The sequence below is a fragment of the Microtus oregoni genome, unplaced genomic scaffold (assembly GCF_018167655.1).
Source record: "Microtus oregoni isolate MIOR12 unplaced genomic scaffold, Mior012 000021F_ref0000039, whole genome shotgun sequence".
Taxonomy (NCBI): Eukaryota; Metazoa; Chordata; class Mammalia; order Rodentia; family Cricetidae; genus Microtus; species Microtus oregoni.
In genome coordinates, this window is record NW_024543080.1 from 31,432,757 (window position 1) to 31,454,065 (window position 21,309).

Genomic DNA, 21,309 nt, shown 5'->3' on the forward strand with positions numbered 1-21,309 from the left:
TATTCTGCGGTAGCTAGGCAATGCCACAGAAGCAGACTTACAGTAGAGAGAACCTTCTACCATTTATTAGTAGCTGGGGTTTTCTCCAGGGATGGGTTGGGTATGACTCACCCATCTTTCCACTGAGAGCTAATACCTATCTCTGTTGGACATTCAGATGTGATTCAGTCATGATAACCGCTGTAGAGGTTTTCAGGCTTCCTGCACACACTCCAGACCGACAGGCTTTTGCAGAGACTCCATCACAGTCTGAATCTGCGGCTGCTACTTTTTCCTTTGCCCTAGGGACCTGTAGTAATTGAATTGTATTTACAAGAGAATAGGTAACAAGACATCATTATAAAGTATAGCAATGTAGCAATGTATGACTTGGTTAAATTTAAGTATTTCTAATATATTTGAACACAAAAGCTGAGGGGTGGTGGCACCTTTAATCCCAGCACTGGGGAGGCAGAGACAGATAGATCTCTGAGTTTGAGGCCACCTAGTTCCAGGACAGGCCCCAAAGCTACAGAGAAACCCTATCTCGAAAAGCTAAAACAAACAAAAAACATGAAGTCTTTGAGGCAGAGACCCTAATTTAGTTTTCTTTGTCATGATGGGCCTGATACCAATCAATAGCAAAGTCTGGTGTTTGCTGGGAGTCAGCAGTAAAAATATCATCTATCAAATGTGCAGGCCCTAGCTTGCTCTGTGATTTTCAGTCTGTTGTCCTTTCTTCACAGAGGCCCTAGATGTAGGGAGGGTTCACTCTGTGTTACTCAGGCGGTCGAAATCTGAGTTTAATTTTCTCAGGATCTCAGGGTCAGGAAACTGAGACCTCATTCCAGAGAAGTGCCAGTTCTCTCGGAGAGGAAGAAACCTGGTGTATACCAGAAATCAGTGTCACACACAGTGACTAGCTTGCTCTATAGTGCTGAGAGCCCGACTTCATTTTTCCTTCACTTTTGTAATTCAGTATTTATTTTTAGAAATAGTAGACAACACACCCAAGGTAACTTGAGGTTAAGAATCGCCACAACTAAATACATGAGGAACATGTCTGTGTGGAAGAAAGAAAATAAACTGAGCAAACAGCACATTCCTTACATACAGTTATTGGAATATGTTGAGGGAAAATTTAGCATATGAAATATATATCTTGAGATAATAAAGGAAGATGTTAGTATATTGGTTAAAAATGATACACTGTAAAACAAAAGTATAATAGTATCAAAATATTAAATAATTGCATTAAAGGCATGTTGGTCACATGTTACAGTGGTTCTGCTGCTGGGTCTATTTGGGTATGCGTACAACTGCCAGCCCCTTCTGCCCACCTGACTCTCACTCTTTCCCCATCACTTGTAAACCTATATTAAATATTTTTCTCCACAAACAAATCTCAGAAAACCCCTTTCTCTAACAATGCTTCAAAACCAAATGAACTTAGATAATTCTTTATTCAATTCAATAACTGCATATCACTCTTTTATTCCTTTTGCTCATTTTGCTCTCAAAGATATAAAATAGTCTTCCACACAGGGAAGAAGTCTGTTGTTCTTATCTAATATGGACTCACATTACGTAGCTCAGGCTGGTTTGGAACCTTCAATCCTCCTCCCTCTGCCTCCAGAGGGATGGGGCTATAGACATGCACCACCGTGTCAGAGCCAAGGATTTTAAGAAATTCAAAGAGGATTAGAGATGACAGGTTTTGATTTTAACTGTTCTGGGGCAGATAGATCCCTGTCACTGCACAGTTGGGCACTATCCCCTTCCCACAACTGCAGATTCCTTATTTTCCTCTTCTTTAAACATTCCAAAGGTGCTTTATCAAAAGATAGGCTTCTGCAAGCCATGCCAAGTATCAAACATGTCCATGAACAATGCACAAAAACCATCAAACCATAAGGGAGGAAAGGTTACAGAATATATTTCTTTTAGTGGCTTAAGACTCATGTTTTTCCTTGATCAGGACTATCCTGCATGCGATTACAGGACACTCCCAGAATTCCTAAGGCAAACAACAAGAGTCTAGTTATTTTCTGCTTTAGGCTTCAAAGGAATGACACCCACTCAAAGTGAGGACAGTAAAGGAGGAAGTTTGCCAGATACTGCCCATCCCCACCACACTAGACCTGCCCTCCAGAGAAAGAACAGGTGTGAATTCAGAGCAAGTCAAGGCAAGAAGAGAAAGAATTCATTGTCCTAGAATGTTAACTGTGTCTGATAAGTGAGGAGAGAGGACAGAGGGAAGAGACAAATGTTATCTAGTGCAAAAAAAAAAAAAATGTGTGCCGTATCTTTTGGATATGTTATTATTTGAACAAAGAGAAACTCCCATTGTGTAATCCACAGCTGTATTTGAAGCGCCATATTATAGCACCGTGAAGTTATGCATGTGCTATCTGTAACTCAGAGGACCACAAAGAAAAGCAGACAGTGGCCTTCAGGAAATATTTTCCTTTGCTCTCTCCTTTGATGATCTCAGTACCTCCCGAGAGCTCGGATAACAGGCGTGCACCACCACACCTGGTTTATTCGGTGCGGATAATCATTTAATCCAGGGTTTTCTGCATGCTATGAAAATATGCCCAGCTGGGCTACATCCCCAGCTTTCCCCATGCCTCGTGCATGTGTATATTTCTCTTTACTCCACAATCAGGAAGGGGAAGGATTTCAATGACCACGTCTAAAACCACACTGTGAACGGTGCACAGGCAGTCAATACTAGATTGTTTATAACTAATCTTAATGTTATTTTACTTCTAAATGTTCTCAGATTTAATATCAACAGGCTTTCATGTGATAAAGAAATTGTTTCCATCCAACGGAGTCAAAACTATACCACCCTGGCATTTGAACTATTTTAAATTAAAGGGACTTCATGCAGTTATTTAAAAACATCAGGTGGGAGGGCATTGCTCTAACCTTGACATTATTTCTTAAAAGCAGAAAGGTGAAATTTCCCAGTGAAAGAAAAGTATTCTTATCATCAAGGACAGAAGTGGACCACTAGAACCAGAGTAGTCTGTACAGACTTCATTAAAAGAAACAAAGAACCTTTTGCTTTTCTTTACACTTTCCACAGAATTCGTTTTCCTTTTAAAGCTGGTTACCCTTTGCCCCATTCAGTTTGTAAGGGTGCTCACTGCTTCTTACCTTTGTTCTCTGTGAGGGTTCCTGTACCAGTAATTCTTGTTCTTCCTGGTGACGGTGTCTCCTCTCACTCCGGCATCCATCTAGTCCCCAAGTTCTGTTGGGATTCTTAGGATGAGCGTGCAGCTCCACAGGCCCTGTGCAATCCACATGAGCATCAATATTCTCTAAAACTTGCAGAAAGTAGCACATGCCACCTGACTTAATCCTAATGTTCCTTATCTCACAGTATCTGCCAGAGTCCCCAAGGGATTCGGTTTTGCTGTATGCATTCACAGTAGAGCTCTCTCTCACAGGGAATGCTTCTGACATAGGAAGACTTGTGGGCTTTTCCTTTCATTTAACTCTTCAATTTTAGTAAGTGTTTTAAAACTAGAAGGCTATACAATAATGAGTTATCTATAATCTGGAGTAAAATTCTTATATATGCAGTGAACTTTCTTTTTTTTTTTTTTTTTGAAAAATTCGTATTAAGAAGTTGGGTTCCCACTACACCCACCTGCCAAGATAATCCTAAGGGTACAGTAGAGACATACATACCATTGTGGTAACCAATAGCTCTCTAATTAGATTTAAGACCAGATCAATAAGAGGGAAATCATATTTGGTATGGAAACCTACCAACTACCCAGGGCTAGTGAAGTCATGGATTTGAATGGGGACCTAACAGTTGCCACCAGCATAATCCCTGAATACTACTGTATTTGCCCTTATACCCAAATATGTGTAGTTCTCACCCTTCATCAAAGAAAATTCTCAATGCAACAGAGACTATTTAAATGTAGAGTTGTGGAGCTAATTCATGGATACATCTACAAAGCAAATTTAACAACTAAAGGCTCAAAAAATATTGCACAAGAAGGACCAGAAACATTAGAAGAGCTGGAGAGTCAGGGAGTTTGCCGTAAGATTGTGTATCCTAGTAATTTCAAAACCTGAAACTAAAGTCTCACTAATATGACTGCTTAAACATGATCCAAGCAAGCACAACAATGGATATGGCAAAGTTGAATGGAGACAATGGAGAGAGGGGGCTCTGTAAGGCCTTACCTTAGACAGAGAACTGTACAGGAACTAAGGAATGCTGTGAATGGGAGACATAGACCTAACAAGACAAGAGTCCACCAATATGTTAACTAGCGCCAAATGGTCACAGACCTCAATATGCAGACATTACAGAGAGAAAATCCAGCCAGCTTCTCTCTCTCTCTCTCTCTCTCTCTCTCTCTCTCTCTCTGTGTGTGTGTGTTTGTGTGTGTGTGTGAGCATGCACGCACATTTTGTTTAATTGGTATTGAGGACTAAGCCCAGGGCTCACTGCTGCTTGCTCAAATGCTCTACCACAGAACCTTTCTTTCTTTATAACTTTTTTTTTTTTGAGAAGAGTGTAATTGTTTTGTGACAGCAGACACCTACCAAGTTGCCCAGGCTAGCCTTGATCTCACTCTACTACAGCATAGGAGTCTTTGAGTTTAGGATCCCCCTGCCTCATCCTCCTGAGCAGCTGATCTAACAAGCCTGTGGCACACTTTCAGGTGTGGTTGGTAAGCAAACCTTAAGTTAAAGGGGAGACAAAAGGAGACTTCCAGGAATGGGTCCAGATTGTCCCAGAATAGGTTATCACCATTTTTGTCCTATATGAAGTTTTGAGGATGTGTTGGGCCTTCACATACAGGGCAGGCAGACTAATATAAAGGAGATGTCACTGTCCTATAGGAAAGAAAAGTTTGCAATCATCTTTGGTAGGTCCAGTTGGTCCTAGGGAAGTGGAGGTAGTTTTGCTGCAATACAGCTCTGTGATTGTGTCAGCCCCATGTGGTTAATGTGCCCACACCCCTTGCTGCCCCATGCTTGTCTAGATCTAGGCTACTTCACTTCCCTACTCAGAGATTTTTATTTAGGGAAATTGAAACGTGCAGGAGATCCATTTCCCATAACTACTCCAACTAACCCCAGGCTCTTGACCTTGCCGTGGAAGGAAAGGGCGTTTCTGTCTGGTATGGGGGTGTCAGAGGCATTGCCAGTGACCCTGAAATTATTCTGTGCTGTAGATACTGCAGCAGTATATTTATATTATGGAGCTGTTGAAGTATGAAAAACACAAATTTTAGAAGGTTAAAGTGTAGGGATCAAATGCAAACTTTTAACTTTCTGAATAATGGTTACCAGGGGGTGCTAAGAATGGTGTAAGAAATGGGATAGAGTGGGCAAAATCACTTTTCTTGCAGTCTAAGTAGTGTTTGTACCCAGCTAATATAATTTTAAGAGGAATCTAGTCAACCTTGGAGTACATAAAATCAGTGTCATATTTCACATTGAGGGAAAACATCACATTTTACTGAACAGCAGAGAAGTGCTAAGGAGTCCTAAACTTCAGCTGTGCTTCTTTTTAATGCTTTCCTTAAAACAGTTTATTTTTTCAAAATTATTTTAGTTTGTTTTCTAAGTGGAGACCAGAGGACAACTTGTAAGACCATCTCTCCTTCCGTTGTGTAGGTCCTCGGGTCCTCAGGCTTAGCAGCAAATATCTTTACCTGCTGAGCCATCTGTCTGCCTTTCTTGTGAATCCTCTGAAAAATGAAATAAAACAAAATAAAACCTAACAAATATTTTAAGATCTAAAATTTTTTAATTGAACACATATTTCAATTTTAAATAATAGATTCATCCTTAGAGGGTGAGAATATATATCTATAAGCTTAGAACTTTATTAAATTAAGAGGTCATTAATTGATACTTTCTTGTAAGCAAAAAAGTGTCGTGTTTGAATACAGTATACATTAAATTACAACTTGTGCTAGTCAATTTGAAATGTTTCTGTGATAATATAGTATTGGGTGCTGCAGTCCTGTAATGACCAGTTGTTCTTAGTCTAAGGATATTTGTGAGATACTCACAGGTAGAGATGGGCTTGTGCTTTATGAATTTTACATTAGTGGACTATGCTGTAGGTAACTCAGCCTTAGTTTTCTGAACATAGATTTACCTGTGTTAGATAGATCTTCTGTAACCTCGGGGCACTTTTAAACTGCTGCCTAAGGAATATGGTTGTTTCCCTTTGTGTTTGAAGTCTGCAATGTTCATTTGTTACCACTGTAGTAACTGCAGTTCTATAAATGTTCTTTGAAATGAAGATCCGTACAGGGTAGGTGATTGATTATTTCTGGGGTTTGACTGCTTTGCTGAAATAGTATGTGTATCACTGCTTTTCTCAACAGTTTCACTGATTAAAATATCTGTGGAAAGGGGGTTGGAGTGATGGATCAATAGGTAAGATCATTTGCTGTTCAGGCGTGAAGCACTGGCTTTGAATCCCAAGTACCCATAAATAAGCGAGGCATGCATTACAGACCTGCAACCTCAGCTGAGGTGGGCAGATCCCAAGAGCTTGTTGGTTCTTCTTTGCCCTCCACATGTTTGTCATGGGTAGAAACACCTACACATTCGTGTATATGCTACACACACACACACACACACACACACACACACAAATGCACACATACCACCGTGTGAAAATAACTTCTATGGGCATACTGAATATTCATTTAATTAAGTCATTCTTTTTCCCTTTCTTTTTTATCCAATACTTTCTTAATAAACATAATTATTCATAAGTTGGAAAATAACAAGCATTCCAAAACTATGTAAAACAGAAACAGTTACCTCAAAATACTATGGAGATGAAAAAAAGTAACAACTTTTCATAGTAGACCCAAAGTTTAGTTGGTTGAGAAATCATGTCAGTTTGCTTGGTTTTTCCTGGAGTCACCTGTACTCTGAAGCTTGTGTTTATTCTTCTCTGTATGGTTTTTAGATTTTTTTTTGTTTGTTTGTTTTTTTTTTTTTTTTTTTTTTCGAGACAGGGTTTCTCTGTAGCTTTGGAGCCTGTCCTGGAACTCCCTTTGTAGACCAGGCTGGCTGGTTTTTAGATTTTGCCACATGGAATAGCTTGACCGTTGACCTCTTCTATTTGACTCCCTGTCTAACACTGTCTTGCCTGTGACTCCCAATAATCCTGCTATAGTTTCCTCAGTGCTGGCCAATTTAGGCTGTCACCACTCCTGACTCTTACAAATCTTTGAATGCGGTGTTTTTCTGTAACATGATGTCTCAGTACTAAAATGAAGATCTTATGCAATAAAAATGATATGCAATTATCATATTAAAAGATAATTTATTCCCCTAGTGCATTGTTGAAATAGTTGCACTATTACAAATGAAGAGGTCCCTTTTAAGAACTTTCCAAAGCAAATGAACATCTTAGATTTACTGAAAGGACAAACTATTTTTCCCTAATAAATATAGTGACAATTGACTCATTTTTTTTTCTGAGCTCTTACATAACCAAACACAATGGTGAATGGACTCATGAAGTAAATATCTTTTTAAATTTCCACTTTTTACTCCAGGAAATAATTGAGGGTGGAGATGGCCAGTCAGCAGAGGCCCTGACTTCTGGACACAAGAGAACTTGTCTCTGAGATCTGGGATAACAGAATCCCAGAGCTGACTGCACACAAGCGTATTTCCTATGTTCTATTGTGTCTTTCTATACATTATATAATTCTATATCAGGAAGAGGAAGCCCTGCTAAGATTGGGCTTACTTCTCAGTTTTAGCTGAACTGTAATACAGTCCTCTTTTCATTTTATGTATTTTATCATTTTCTTGAGCAGATAGCTGGAGGAGCCAGGCAGAGCCAGCCTTGAGGCTGCGCCAGGAGCTCTGATAATAATGAGTCACCTCTTGATGAGAGCACAGCAGTAAACACACCATGGAAATAAACGGATGAAGGAGGGCTTGTTACTGAGACAAGTCAGATGAGCACTGGGGATAACTCCCAAAGTGCCATCTCTCAGAATAAAGAAAGCAAAAGGCTTTTCTTACAGGGAGATCTCTTAGTGCTTAACTTCTACAAGGAACAAATGTAGTTGAGAGACACAAAGGATAAAGCCAAAGTGTATTCAGCAAATCAGGCAAGTGCTTCAGAAGGAGATTGAGGCTTTCTCAAACACGGTAGCTTCTGTGTTATGAAGATTTATGAAACAGATGGTGTATTTGTGGGATAAAGTGACCATTTTTCCTCCCACATTATTGTAGACCTGATTGTCCTTGTAGGGTGTTTCATGCTCTAATCCTCCGGAAAAGCCCACAAAGGTGGCGAGGATAATGGTGCTGATGTTACAGTAGAGGCAGACTCTGAGGGTGCAGACCCAGACCCAAAACTAGCGTGTATTATGCACAGAGAGTGGTCTGGTATTTTATGTTTGATACATTGGGAACAGCCTCCTGGCATCCTCAGGGACAATCAACTACAATGGGGTTGCTCCTGACCATCAGGAGAGAAGACAGCTGCCAGGATAATAAATAAATAAATATTTAAAGAAAAAAAGAGCTGTAACTTTCTGAGTAACATTGTCAGTCCCTCCTTTACGAGACTGTTGAGAGTCCAAGGTTGATTTCATGAGCATTGTTTGAGATGTTCTCATGCTTCAAGGATAAGGCATTTTGTTATTTTTTGAGGGTTTTAATTGTTTCTAAATAAATTTTCAGTTTTTTAATGTTAGCACAGAAAGCAATATGTTTCCTCATGTTATATTCATATATGCCATACTTGGTTCTTATTTTTTTTCTCCCCAAACCCATCTCCCTTGCCCCTTCTCCACTTCTAGCAGGTTGCCTTCATCTCTAGTTCTTTGTTCTGCTTCTTTTTGAAAGAGACATTTTATTTTTAATTATGTGCATGTATGTGTGCATATGTGTGTATGTGTTTAGTTGCCTGTAGTTCTTAGTTGGGTTATTAGCATATTTATTACTGTTCTCCTTGTTTATGTCATCTTTAGGCAGCCATGGCCTAGAAACTTCATGTGTGTAGCTCTTCTGACATTTCTAAGAGACATAATCTCATAGAAAACTTCCTGTTACTCTGGATCTTATGGTATTTATGCCCCCTGTTCCACAATGATCCCTGGGCTTTATGTGTCAGAATTGTTTTATAGGTGTATTAGATGGGACTGGGTTCTACACTTTTATTGTGATTAGTTGTAGTTGTTTGTAATGGTCTATGTTGCAGAGAGTAGTTTTCTTGTTGAGGGGAGAAAATCACATGTATTTGTGGGTAAAAAGATATAGGTTGGAATGTTGATGTGGGATTCCCCTCTGTATACTGTGAATATATTTTATTATCATGGGTTAATAAAGAAGCTGCTTTGGCCTATGGCAGGGCAGAATAAAGCTAGGCAGGAAAACTAAACTGAATGCTGGGAGAAATAAGGCAGAGTCAAGGAGACACTATGTAGCTGCCAAAGGAGAAAGATGCCAAACCTTACTTGTAGGCCACAGCCTCATGAGATACACAGATGCATGGAAATGGGTTAATTTAAGATGTAAGGAATATGCCTATGCCATTTACCAAGCTGTGTTGTAATTAATATGGTTTCTGTGTTGGAAAGAGGCAGCTTATTTGTCCCGGCCACCCAGAACCAAAATAATCACAGAGCAACCATATTAATTGAAGCACTGCATGGCCCTTTAGCTCTAGCTTCTTACTGGCTGACTCTTACATATTAATTTAACCCATTTCTACTAATCTGTGTATTGTCACATGGCTGTGGCTTACCGGCTAAAGTTCTGGCTGTCTCTCCAGCATGGCTGCATGGCTTCTCTCTGACTCTGTCTTCTTTCTCCCAGATGCAATTTAGTTTTCCCTGCCTACCTAAGTTCTGCCCTAACAACAGGCAATTTCTTTATTCATTAATGGTAATCACAGCATACAGAGGGAAATCCCACATCATTTCTGTGTGATTATTCAGGTCTGGACGGTCAGGAATCATAGAGCAGTCTCTGTTTACAGAATGTAGTTAGGGATTGTACTGGTTTATTAAAACGAAGGTTGTAAGTTTTCCTCCCAGATCCATGGCCTCACTCTAAGTAGTTGCTTAGTTCCCGTATGATAAATGATTTCCCTCTTGTCAAGTAAGTATGAAGACCAATTAGAGAGTTGTTGGTTACTGCCAGGGCATGTGTACTCATACTGAACCCTCAGAGTTATTGTGCCGCACGAGTCATTGTTGTGGTTCATTGGTGCCTAGTGGAGAAGGTTCTTTCCTTCCTCTGAAAACTTGCACAGCTATGCTGTCTGGTTTCCTGACTCTAGACCTCAGAGAAGAAACTTTGAGTCCAGATTCAGCACAGATCCTCTGGGCCCTGTATCTGAAGTGTGTAGTCTCTTAAGTAATAGGTTCTTATACTCCACGTATGAAAGACAGCCAAATGTAATAGGAATAGCCTGTAATATTTTAGGGGTCACTTGGACAACAATGACCAAAGACTTAAAAGAGGACTTCTTAGCCCTGATGATGGGATTTTTGTTCGTGATTGCTCTTGTGGGAGCATTGTCAGTCCAGATAAAGAAAATTTTATTTAAACTATATATCTTATACGCTGACTTATATGTTTTTTATGTATTTCAGGTAGGTAGTTAATAGTTTGATTCCTTATGACTTTTTCAAATGTTCTTACTGTTATTTTACCCTCCTTCTTCCTTCTTCTGTACTTGTCTCCCCCTCCCAATTTAGAGGCCTCCCTTTTCCCCATTTTCCCCTATAGATCCCTCTATTGCTCCTTCACCCCTCCATTCTCTACAATGGCCTCCTTTCACTTTCCTGATTTCTGTAGTTCAAGGGTCATATTCACATCTGGATATTAGGTGATAGGAACCTCAGAGAGAAAACATGGAATTGTAACAGAGACAGTGCTTTGGTTTCCCACCCACCCATACCCAAATAATCACATAGAAACTATATTAATTAAAACATTGCTTGGTTGATGACTCAGAAGTATTTCTAGCTATCTCTTACATCTTAAATTAGCCATTTCTATTAATCTATGTATTGCCACAAGACTGTGGCCTACCAGTGACGTTCTGGCTTCTTTCTCCTTTGGCAGCAACATGGTTGCCTACTTTCTCCCTGTATTCAGTTTAGTTTTCCTCACCTAGCACTATTCTGCGCTGCCATAGGCCAAGGCAGCTTCTTTATTAGCCAATGGTGATAAAACATATTCACAGCATACAGAGGGGAATCCCACATCACGAAATGTTTGTCTTTCTGAGTCTGAATTGCCTTGCTAAGTATAATATTTTCTAGTTTCCTATTTTTGCCTTCATACTTCATGATTTTCTTTTCCTTTTAAGTTGATGTAAAGAATTTGTACATATTTCAAACAAATAATTGGGCCATAGATTGTGGGACGGTATCTGGGCTTTCTGTTTTATTCTTTTGGTGTTATGTCTAGTGTTTCATTATTAGTTTGCTGATTTGATTAATGTAGTTTTAGACTAAATATTCAAATCACAGAGTGTGTGTCTTCTAATCCCACTGTTCTTTGAAAATCTATATTAACTATTCTAGCTCATTTGTATTTAACATGTAAACTTTCAAGTCAACAAATATTTTTAAATTCTGCTGGATTTTAAAGTCCATTGGAATATTACTTGGGGTTATTTTTTAGAATTTACAAACACACACACACACACACACACACACACATACACATGTACCATTATGGGGATAATTGACATTTTAATAACAGAGAGCCTTCCAGTTTATGAATGTGGTATATCTGTTGAAGAATTCTTTTTTTTTTTCTTTTTGTAGTCAGGTAGTGATAGCATATGCCTTTAATCCCACTACTTGGAAGGCAGAAGTAAGTAGATCTCTTTGATTTTGAGGCCAGCATGGTCTCCAGAGGGAATTCCAGGACAGGTTCCAAAGTTACAAAGAAACCCTGTTTCGAAAAACATAAACAAAACAACAAAAACATTCTTTTTTATTTTTTTCCCCTCAGTAATCCTTCAGTTTTTACTGTGCAGGACTTATTTATTAAAATTAATTTAGTGATATTTTATGTTTATACGTACTATAAGAATTGAATTTTAAAATTTAGTTTTTTTTCCCAGTTGTTCACTGCTAGTATGTCAAACTATTAGAGTTATTGACACTTTCTCCTGAGATTTAAGAACCTGTGCTGACACCTACCTATCATCCCCATACTTAGAAGGCCTGAAGGGTCGCATCAGGGCCAGTAGTTTCATTTCTGACTGGGATACAGATCGAATTCAAGACTGACCCGAGCTATGTAATAAAGCGCTGCCTTAAAGCGGCATCTAGTTTCCACAGTGGGTGTGGTAGTTGGCCCTCCCACCAGCAACGGGAGAGTGCTCCCCTTGCTCCACATCCTTGCCAGTGTGAGCTGCTACTTGTGTTTTTGATCTCAGCCATTCTGACAGATGAAAAGTGGAACAGAGGAGGAAGTGATCTGGCAGAGAGGGGTGGTGGGAGGAACGACTGTGAGAAGGCGAAGGGAGGGGAAATTGTGGTCAGGATGTAATCTGTGAGAGAAGAATAAAAGTTAAAAACAAAACAAAACAGCAGATAAGCCAACCAAACACATATAGGGTGATTCCTTTCCTTTTCACATATGCAGGCTGCAGGCATTTGATATTAATTTGCTCATCTTGTTACTTAGGCTAAAGCCGCGGCAGTGCTGTGGACACAAACGATGGGAGATCTGGTAGGGAAAGCATTCAGGCTTTAGTTACTACTTTTTGCACCTCTTTTATAAAATCCCATTCTAGGTTAAAGAGGCTTCCTGTTAGGTGTTGATAATTTTTATTATAAATGGTTAAGTCTTGTTGTAGCAATATATTGCTGCATTCTTATTACATTGTTTTTCCACTACCAAATAAACATTAATTTCTTAGCTTAAAATTTTACTTACTTATATTATTCTTCTTATGGATTGGTGGACTTGATTTGCTAATATTTTGCATTTGTGTCATGAGCAATGTTTATGTATAAGTTTTGATTGATTGGTGATCATCCACATTGGGTTAGCAAGATAACTTGAGAAACAAAAATTTGTCATGTTTTTCCCAATGTATTTTTTTTTTTAGGATTTTCTTTCTTTAATTATTTGAATTTTCACTTGAAATGTTTGGCCTTGGAGGTTTTGTGAGTGGATGACTCAATACTAAGTTTAATTTTTTTGGTAGTGATAGTGCTATTGAGTTTTTATTTAACCTTTGCTGATGTAACGATTTGGATATATCAATAATATTCAGTTTGTTAATGCTTTGGACCTTTTCTTACTAATCTCTCTCCAGCATTCTCAGGTTTTGTAGTAAGGTCTTTTCTTTCTTTTCCCTTCTGATATTGTTCACCTTCATCTTCTATCTCTCTCCTATTTTCTTTCACTAAATTTATCAATTTTGTATATCCTGTAGAAGCCACCTTTTATAATAGTAAGTTTTAAATTTTGTTCATTTTCTATTTCATTGATTTCTGTTCTTTTGTTATTTCTTGGTCACTAACTCCTTGGGCAAATGTTTGCCTAAGATAAATAAGCCTCCATCCTTCCCTTTAGATTCTTCAACCAAACTTTCTTCTAGCAGTAGGTACTTTATACTTTCTTTTGTACACTCTCTGCCCTACCCCTGTTGTTGCTGTTTTCATGCTGTTGTCTCATTGTATGCAAGTCATAGCTGACTTATAAACTGTGAGGCATTTGCAGAAGAAGTATTTTTATATTATGTTCTTAGAACATATATTTTTGATAAAATGTGATAAAGGTAATATCAAAATAACTACATAAATGCATCGATTCAATTTCTTTCTGATATAAGTTAATAATTTTGAAATCAAATGCATATGAACATGGACAGATATATTTTTTAAAATATTTTTAGTGTTACAGGTAGGGGATTAAAATGATTTGAAATATCTGGTGAAATCTCTATCTTGAATGCTAAATACAAAAACAAATTGGTGGATATGTCCTTGATCTGTAATTCAAGTCAGATCTACATTTGAGTATGTATGTTTCTGCTGAAATCCTAAACTTAGGAAGATGTATAACCCCAATATACATCCCACATTTAGAGCAGTATAATAACACAACTTTTCCTTTTGCTTTAAGCTATTTCCGAGACAGAAGATGTGCTACTACCTCAGCTGGAAAATCTTTGACACTGAAAAGTGAGTCTCTGCATCAAACTCTCATAAATTAGTTTGTCCTCAGGTGATCACCCTGAAGTAGACTTAGGGTTGAGTCATGGCAGTGGCCTGCTGGCAGCCTAGGCAGTAATGCAGATGACTGTCCTTACTTCCATATTACATTAGAATCCTAGAGCTAAGTGAATACAAAAGAACTGAGCATTGCGACTCTTGGAAATTTGCGCATACTTATATCAATATTTGTTTTAAATGCAGTCTTCATTTATCTTTAGTCAAAGGTATTTTATTCAGATGAATTGAAAGCTTTGTGCTGGTCTGAGCTACAGAATAATTATGTCTGAAAAATTTTGTTATGGTGAAAAGTTTCACAGCCTTACTTTGGTAAATAGATAACTTTTCTATTTGCTATTTGAAAATCTTCTTATACACGTTCCAGAACATTTGTACACACACACACACACACACACACACACACACACACACACACACATATATATGAATTATATATACATATATATATATATATATATATATATATATTAGCAAGTGACTGGCTACTGTATTTTTGGAAACAGTTGCCCTAGAAAAAGCACATGTTTTGAGGTTTATTTCCTATAAATCCATGCAGTTTGAAGATACAGGATGTTTTCTTGAAATTACTCCTCTACAGGTCTGTTACCAGCTGAGAGGGGTTATGTCAAATGAGGTCTAAGGTTTTAAGTGATACTTCCATATTATATTATTGAACTGCTTACATTTGTTTACTGAGTATTAGAATTTAGATCCTTCCTTTTAAAATTTTCTTTTTTTTTTAACCAGCTTAAATGGCACTGTAGCAATTTCTGTTGTACATAGGCAATGTGATCTTCGTTACATTCATGTGGGTCTTGTAGGCTAGCAGGGCCATGTGTAACTGTTTCTAAATCCAGAGCTAGTGACTTCATTGTCAAATGAGTGATATATATTAAGAAGACCATGGGAAGAGTTGATTTGGGAGATAAGAATTGGGCATATCATTTTGGACTGTTGTAGAATAATCTTTAAGTTGTGATGTTGCTATAGAATAATTAAACAGTGCTTTTATATTTTTTGCACTCTTCCATCTTAATCATCTCTTCCATTGTCATCCTGTAATTCCCCCAAAAGATTCAAATGAGGATAATTCAACTTCCATCTTTCCTTATGGAGAGACATTTCTCTTCCAGAGACTAGAAAGTTCCAAGGTTAGTCTCATTCATTTTATTTATTTTCCATAAGCAGTTATTTGTTGTGTAGCTTATCCATGCCTTTTCATTTGCCTATGAACTATTGGAATGGTGCTTTATTATGAGATTTGCCAACAGTAAATTTTCAGCTTGGTCGGTTATGATAATCTATGCCTCTAGCTATGGGTTATGAAGACACATTTTCACTTTGACTTCAAAAGTATAGAATACTGCATTGAACAACGTACAGTGTAACTTACCACATTAAAATGACTAAACATTGATAAAGGATAAACCTCCCTAGGCTTTTCTTGGCCCTATCTACGGAGATAGTCTTCCTGAGTCTGGAAGTTTCTATTCGTACATTTTATTCAGGTTAATAACTGGAGTTTTGTTTCCAGTACTTCTCCTCATTTACTATTTTATTTCTTAGACTTGATAAAAGAAACATGGGAGAAAAGTACATGCATATCAGAAGCAGCTAAGGAAGTTAACTCAGTGGCAAAGTACTTGTCTGACATGTGTAAGGCCTTGGATCTGATCCATAGCTGCTCTCAATAAGATAAAACAGAAACTGCTAAAATCCACAACCAAACAAATCGTACAGGGGTGTTAAAGTTTGTAAATTCTATTGTTAGTTGCATTGTATATTCTTACTTAATATACTGAGGTAATAAATACTGAGGACATCAGAAATTGATGTTTTCATTTAAATTGTTTTTGAACTTAAAAATGATCTCAGCAATTACATTTGTTTAATAAAATCTCAATATTGTAGGTATTGATAAAGTGTAGCTACACCATAAGTAATTACCTAAACTAACATGCAAAACAATGAATGCATTTTTTTTAACAGAAGAGATCTATAAAGAATGAGTTTTGGCCCCATGAGGACACAGCCAAAGATGATGCAGCCACTATAAGGAACTCAATCTTAACCAAGTCAAGGTATGCCTGTGACTGCTGAAAAACCTCTTCACAGAACAAAGGCTGTAAGATGTAGATGTTTTACTCATTCTATAATGTTGCAGTTCTAAGAAAGGAGCTTATCTGGTCAAGTTTGGAGCTTTCTTTCCTTCCTGGATGTTTTCTGGGCAGTATTCATTTTAATACTTGACCTGGCATGTGTAAAAGGAGGAGCTGCTTGAAGTCTAACAACTATGTGGTATTCTATAGCGGGTTATTTTTGTCTCCTACTAACTGTGTCTGTTCATCCTTGCATAATGGAGCGAGTATGTAGTGATTGTACTTGCATAGTTCTCCCTAGAAAATTGATTTGATGTTTATTAAGCTTAGTTTCCTCAGCTCTGGTTGTGCATTATACAAAGCATCTTAAAGACACAGTAAGTTAAAAAGACATACAGATTAATATAGAATATCTCATTTATAAAATAGAAATAGAATAACCAAGTATTTTTTCTGCAATGAATTTGCTTTAAAATATACATTAAATGCATATTTGACTCTAAAGTTTCTGTAATGAGAGGACCCTCAAATATGTATTGTATATTTTGAAAACATGGGACATTCTTTTAAGCATGTAACAGTTTATTTGCCATTAGGTCTTTGCTTTTGAAGATGGGCTACATGTTAGTACAGAGAAAAAAGGGACTGTTCAAAACCACACCCAGCTTAGAATTGTACAAGTGTAATAAGTCCTTTGTGTTAGAAATTCACTGTTAAGAAGAATACATGATGGCTCAGTTATTTAGGTAACACAGAGACCCAAACCTAGACTTCCTATTTCTCTCAGGTGGAGTTGAGCTTTAGTATGCTAGATTGTTACTCATATTCACTTTGCTTTCTACCTTAACTTTCCAAAGCTAATATTCTTGTGAACTTACTTGAGTTAAAAATAAATAATGCATCCTTAGTAAGTAATAAGAATCTTTTATGATACAAAATGGACAATGGATAGGTTACATGACTATTTAAAAATCAGTGTTTAGAGTCTTAAAACTGAAAGATGTATTCTGTCTCATTGATTATCGGAAAACTTCTTTGTAATGAGATTTATTTCATATAAATTATTGAATGTATTGTGTCGTTTCTGAAATCTGTAGGAATATGCTTAGCCTTTAAAAGTGCATTCCAGTAAATATTACACCCTGCTCGGCTTTTGCCTTGTGACAGACAGTACCGCTTGCTTGCTTGTTTGCTAGCAGTGTGCATTGTCCTCTAGCATTGTAACCTACTACCGAGCTGTCAGCCTTGTTCTCTGCTGTGCTGCCTTAGGGTGGAACATGGAGTCCTCCTAGCAGATTGGACATGTAGATTAGACAAGTAGGAACTCGTGTCTTTAAATAGTTGAACCCATGGTTCACTATGCTGCCTGGAGATTGAGTAGGATGTTTATTTGTGCTCTTTATGATGTTTAAATTTTGAAGGAAAAAGATGTTTTGTTTTTTCCTCCCATTGTTACATTGTTACCTGTACTTAACCTCCTAAGGATAGAATCTGGTTAAATTATATGTAAGACTTTTTATAGTGTTCACATATGTCATAGGATAATAGAATGTTTCTAAAGAATTATTTTCTAGAAAAGGGATGTGAGTGTGTGTGTGTGTGTGTGTGTGTGTAAGAGCGGGGGGGGGGGGAGGGAAAGAGGAAGGGAGGTAGAGAGAGAGAACATATTTGTATGTGTGCACCTGTATGCCGGTTTTCATGAGTCTAGAGACCAGAGGTCACTGTAACGTGTTTTCCTCAATTGTTCTAATAAATTTTGTCCTTTTAAAGACAGGGTTTCTTTATTAACCTGGTGCTCTCTGATTGGCTAATGTGGTTTGTCAGCAAGCCCAAGGGATCCTACTGTCACTGCCTCTCCACTATGGGATTATAGACACACATTGTTATTTCTGGCTTGTATATGGGTTCAATGGATCTAAACTCAGATCCTCATAGTTGAGTGGCAAGTTCCTAAAAACGTTTTTAAAATTACAAAATGGGGTAATTGAACAACTAAGACTTTGTGGCCTAAATTTTCTGTGGTTGGTTGGTTCAGAAGTTTTAAAAATTTAACTGACATCTTAAATTAATCACGTCATTTTGAATTTGATTGCTATCCTTTCCTATTTAGCATAAATGATAGCAGCAATGAAAATGCAAGTGGAGACAAAGTAGAAGATATTTGGATTCCTCGAGAGGACAAAACTACTCTCCCAAAGGACTCTGCTTCTGAGTCAGAATACTCAACAGTAGAGGAATGCTTCCACAGTTTAAGAAGAAACAACTCGAAGGCATCTAAGTCTAGGACTCCAAAAGCCTTCTCATTGGAGCCCTTTAATAGACACAGTTACCCTTTAAGCTCCACAAGTGGAAATACTGATTCGTCAACTAGCTCAAATGTCATCTCTCCCTATGCCTGCTATTATGGATCCTCTGCAGTCAAGGTCAAATCTGGATGGCTGGACAAACTGTCTCCTCAAGGGTAAGCACTGATTCATTTTATTTCCTTGGAAGCCATTTTGATACATTCAGGCTTATTCATTTCTAAATCTGCTAGTTTTTGTATATCCTCTTCATACTCCAAAGTTAAATGTTTTTTTTTAATTTTTTATTGATTTTATTTAGCTATACATTTTTTTCTGCTTCCCTCCCTTCTACTCCCCTCCACTTCTACCCTCTCCCATGGTACTCATGCTTCCAGTTTACTCAGGAGATCTTGTCTTTTTTTACTTTCCATATAGATTAGATCCATGTATGTCTCTCTTAGGGACCTATTATTGTCTAGGTTCTCTAACATTGTGAATTATAGACTTTTTTTTTTGTCTTAAACCATCCTTTATGTCTAAAAGCCACCTAAAAGTGAGTACAAATGATGTTTATTTCTCTGGGCCTGAGTTACCCCACTCAATATGATGTTTTCTAGATCTATTCATTTGCCTGCAAATCTCAAGATGTCATTTTTTTCTGCTGTGTAGTACTCCATTGTATTGTGTAGTACCACATTTTCTTTATCCATTCTTCAGTTAAAAGACATTTAGACTGTTTTCAGGTTCTGGCTATGACAAACAATGCTGCTATGAACATAGTTGAGATTATGTCCTTGTGGTAGGATTAGCATCCTTTGGGTATATACCCAAAAGTGGTATTGCTGGGCCTTGACAAGGGTTATTTCCTAATTTTCTGAGAAATCACCATACTGATATCCAAAGGGGCTGTACCAATTTGCACTCTCACCAGCAGGAGTGTTCTCTTTTCCCCACATCCTCTCCAGCATACGTTGTCATCAGTGTTTTTGATCTTGGCCATTCTTACAGGTGTAAGATGGACTCTCAAGAGTTGTTTTGATTTGCATTTCTCTGATGACTAAGAATATTTAGCATTTCCTTAAGTGTCTTTTAGTCATTTTAAATTTCTCTGTTGAGATTTCTCTGTTTAGGTCTGTAACCCCCACCCCCTTTTTACTGGATTATTTGTTCTTTTGATGACCAATTTCTTGAGTTCTTTGTATATTTTGGAGATCAGCCTTCTGTCTGATGTGGGGTTGGTGAAGATCTTTTCCAAATCTGTAGTCTTGTTGACTGTGTCCTTTGTTTTACAGAAGCTTCTCAGTTTCAGGAGGTCCCATTTATTAATTGTTTCGCTCAGTGTCTATGCTACTGGGTTCATATTTAGGAAGTGGTCTCCTGTGCCAATGAGTTCAAGTGTACTTCCCACTTTCTCTTCCATGAGGTTTAGTGTGGTTGGCTTTATGTTGAGGTCTTTGATCCATTTGGATTTGAGCTTTGTGCATGGTGATAGATATGGATCTATCTTCATTCTTCTACATGTTGATGTCCATTATACCAGCACCATTTGTTAAATATGCTTTCTCTTTTCCATTTTATATTTTTTGCTGCTTTGTCAACGATCAGGTATTTGTAGGTCTGTGGATTAATATCTGGGTCTTCAGTTTGATTTCATTGGTCCTCCTGTCTGTTTTTATGCCAATAATAGGCCGTTTTCAGTACTGTAGCTCTGTAGTAGAGTTTGAAATGAGGGATTATGATGCTTCGAGAAGTTCCATTATTGTACAGTATTGTTTTTGCTATCCTAGGGTTTTTACCCTTTCATATGATGTTGAGTACTGTTCTTTCGAGGTCTGTGGAGATTTTTGATGGATTTTGATGGGTATTACATTGAATCTGTAGATTGTTTTTGGTAAGGTTGCCATTTTTACTATGTTAATTCTACCTACCCAAGAGTATGGGAGATATTTTTGTTTTCAGGTGTTCTCTTCAATTTCTTATTTCAGAGATTTAAAGTTCTTGTCATACAGGTCTTCCACTTGTTTGATTTGAGTTACTCCAAGATATTTTATGCTATTTGTAGCTATTGTAAAGGGTGATGTTTCTCTGATTTCTTTCTCAGCTCATTTATCATCTGTGTAAAGGAGGGCTACTGAATTTTTTGAGTCAATCTTGCAGACTGCTACATTATTGAAAGTGTTAATGAGTTGTAGAAGTTCCTTGGCAGAATTTTTGGTGTTTCTTATGTAAACTATCATATTATCAGCAAATAGTGAGAGTTTGACCTCTTCTTTTCTTATTTGTATCCCCTTGATCTCTTTTTTTTGTCTTACTGCTCTAGCTAGGACCTCAAGAACTATACTGAGTAGAAATGAAGAGAGTGAACAACCTTGTCTTGTTCCTGATTTCAGTGCAATCGCTGTGAATTTCTCTCCATTTTTCCAGCACATGCTTGAAAATGCTCTGTCCTAGGTCTGTAGAGTATTTGAAGGGCAGTGCTGTAATAAGGATTACCATAAAATAACTTCAAGTTATGAGTTCACCTCCAGTTTTTTAATGTTATTTTCTAAATTGATAATAAAATGTACTTTCCCATGTCCTACTTCATAGCAAAGCTAAACAATACAGACAGAGTTATCTTTACTCAGTTCATGCTATTTAGATTCTGCTTGTATTATAGCAGTGTTCTGTTTGAGAATAAAGTGCTTATTGTAGTTA

General features: G+C 37.6%; 1 protein-coding gene across 3 annotated transcripts in view; it reads left to right on the forward strand.

Moving 5' to 3' along the window:
- Arap2 (ArfGAP with RhoGAP domain, ankyrin repeat and PH domain 2) overlaps positions 1-21,309 on the forward strand; it is a 174,029-nt gene that overhangs the window by 16,099 nt on the left and 136,621 nt on the right. For all 3 annotated transcript variants that reach the window (XM_041671300.1, XM_041671298.1, XM_041671299.1), the window contains exons 3-6: positions 14,119-14,177; positions 15,303-15,379; positions 16,218-16,309; positions 18,438-18,788. In XM_041671300.1, coding sequence (XP_041527234.1) covers positions 14,119-14,177; positions 15,303-15,379; positions 16,218-16,309; positions 18,438-18,788 — 579 coding nt within the window. The remainder of the gene's footprint in view (positions 1-14,118; positions 14,178-15,302; positions 15,380-16,217; positions 16,310-18,437; positions 18,789-21,309) is intronic.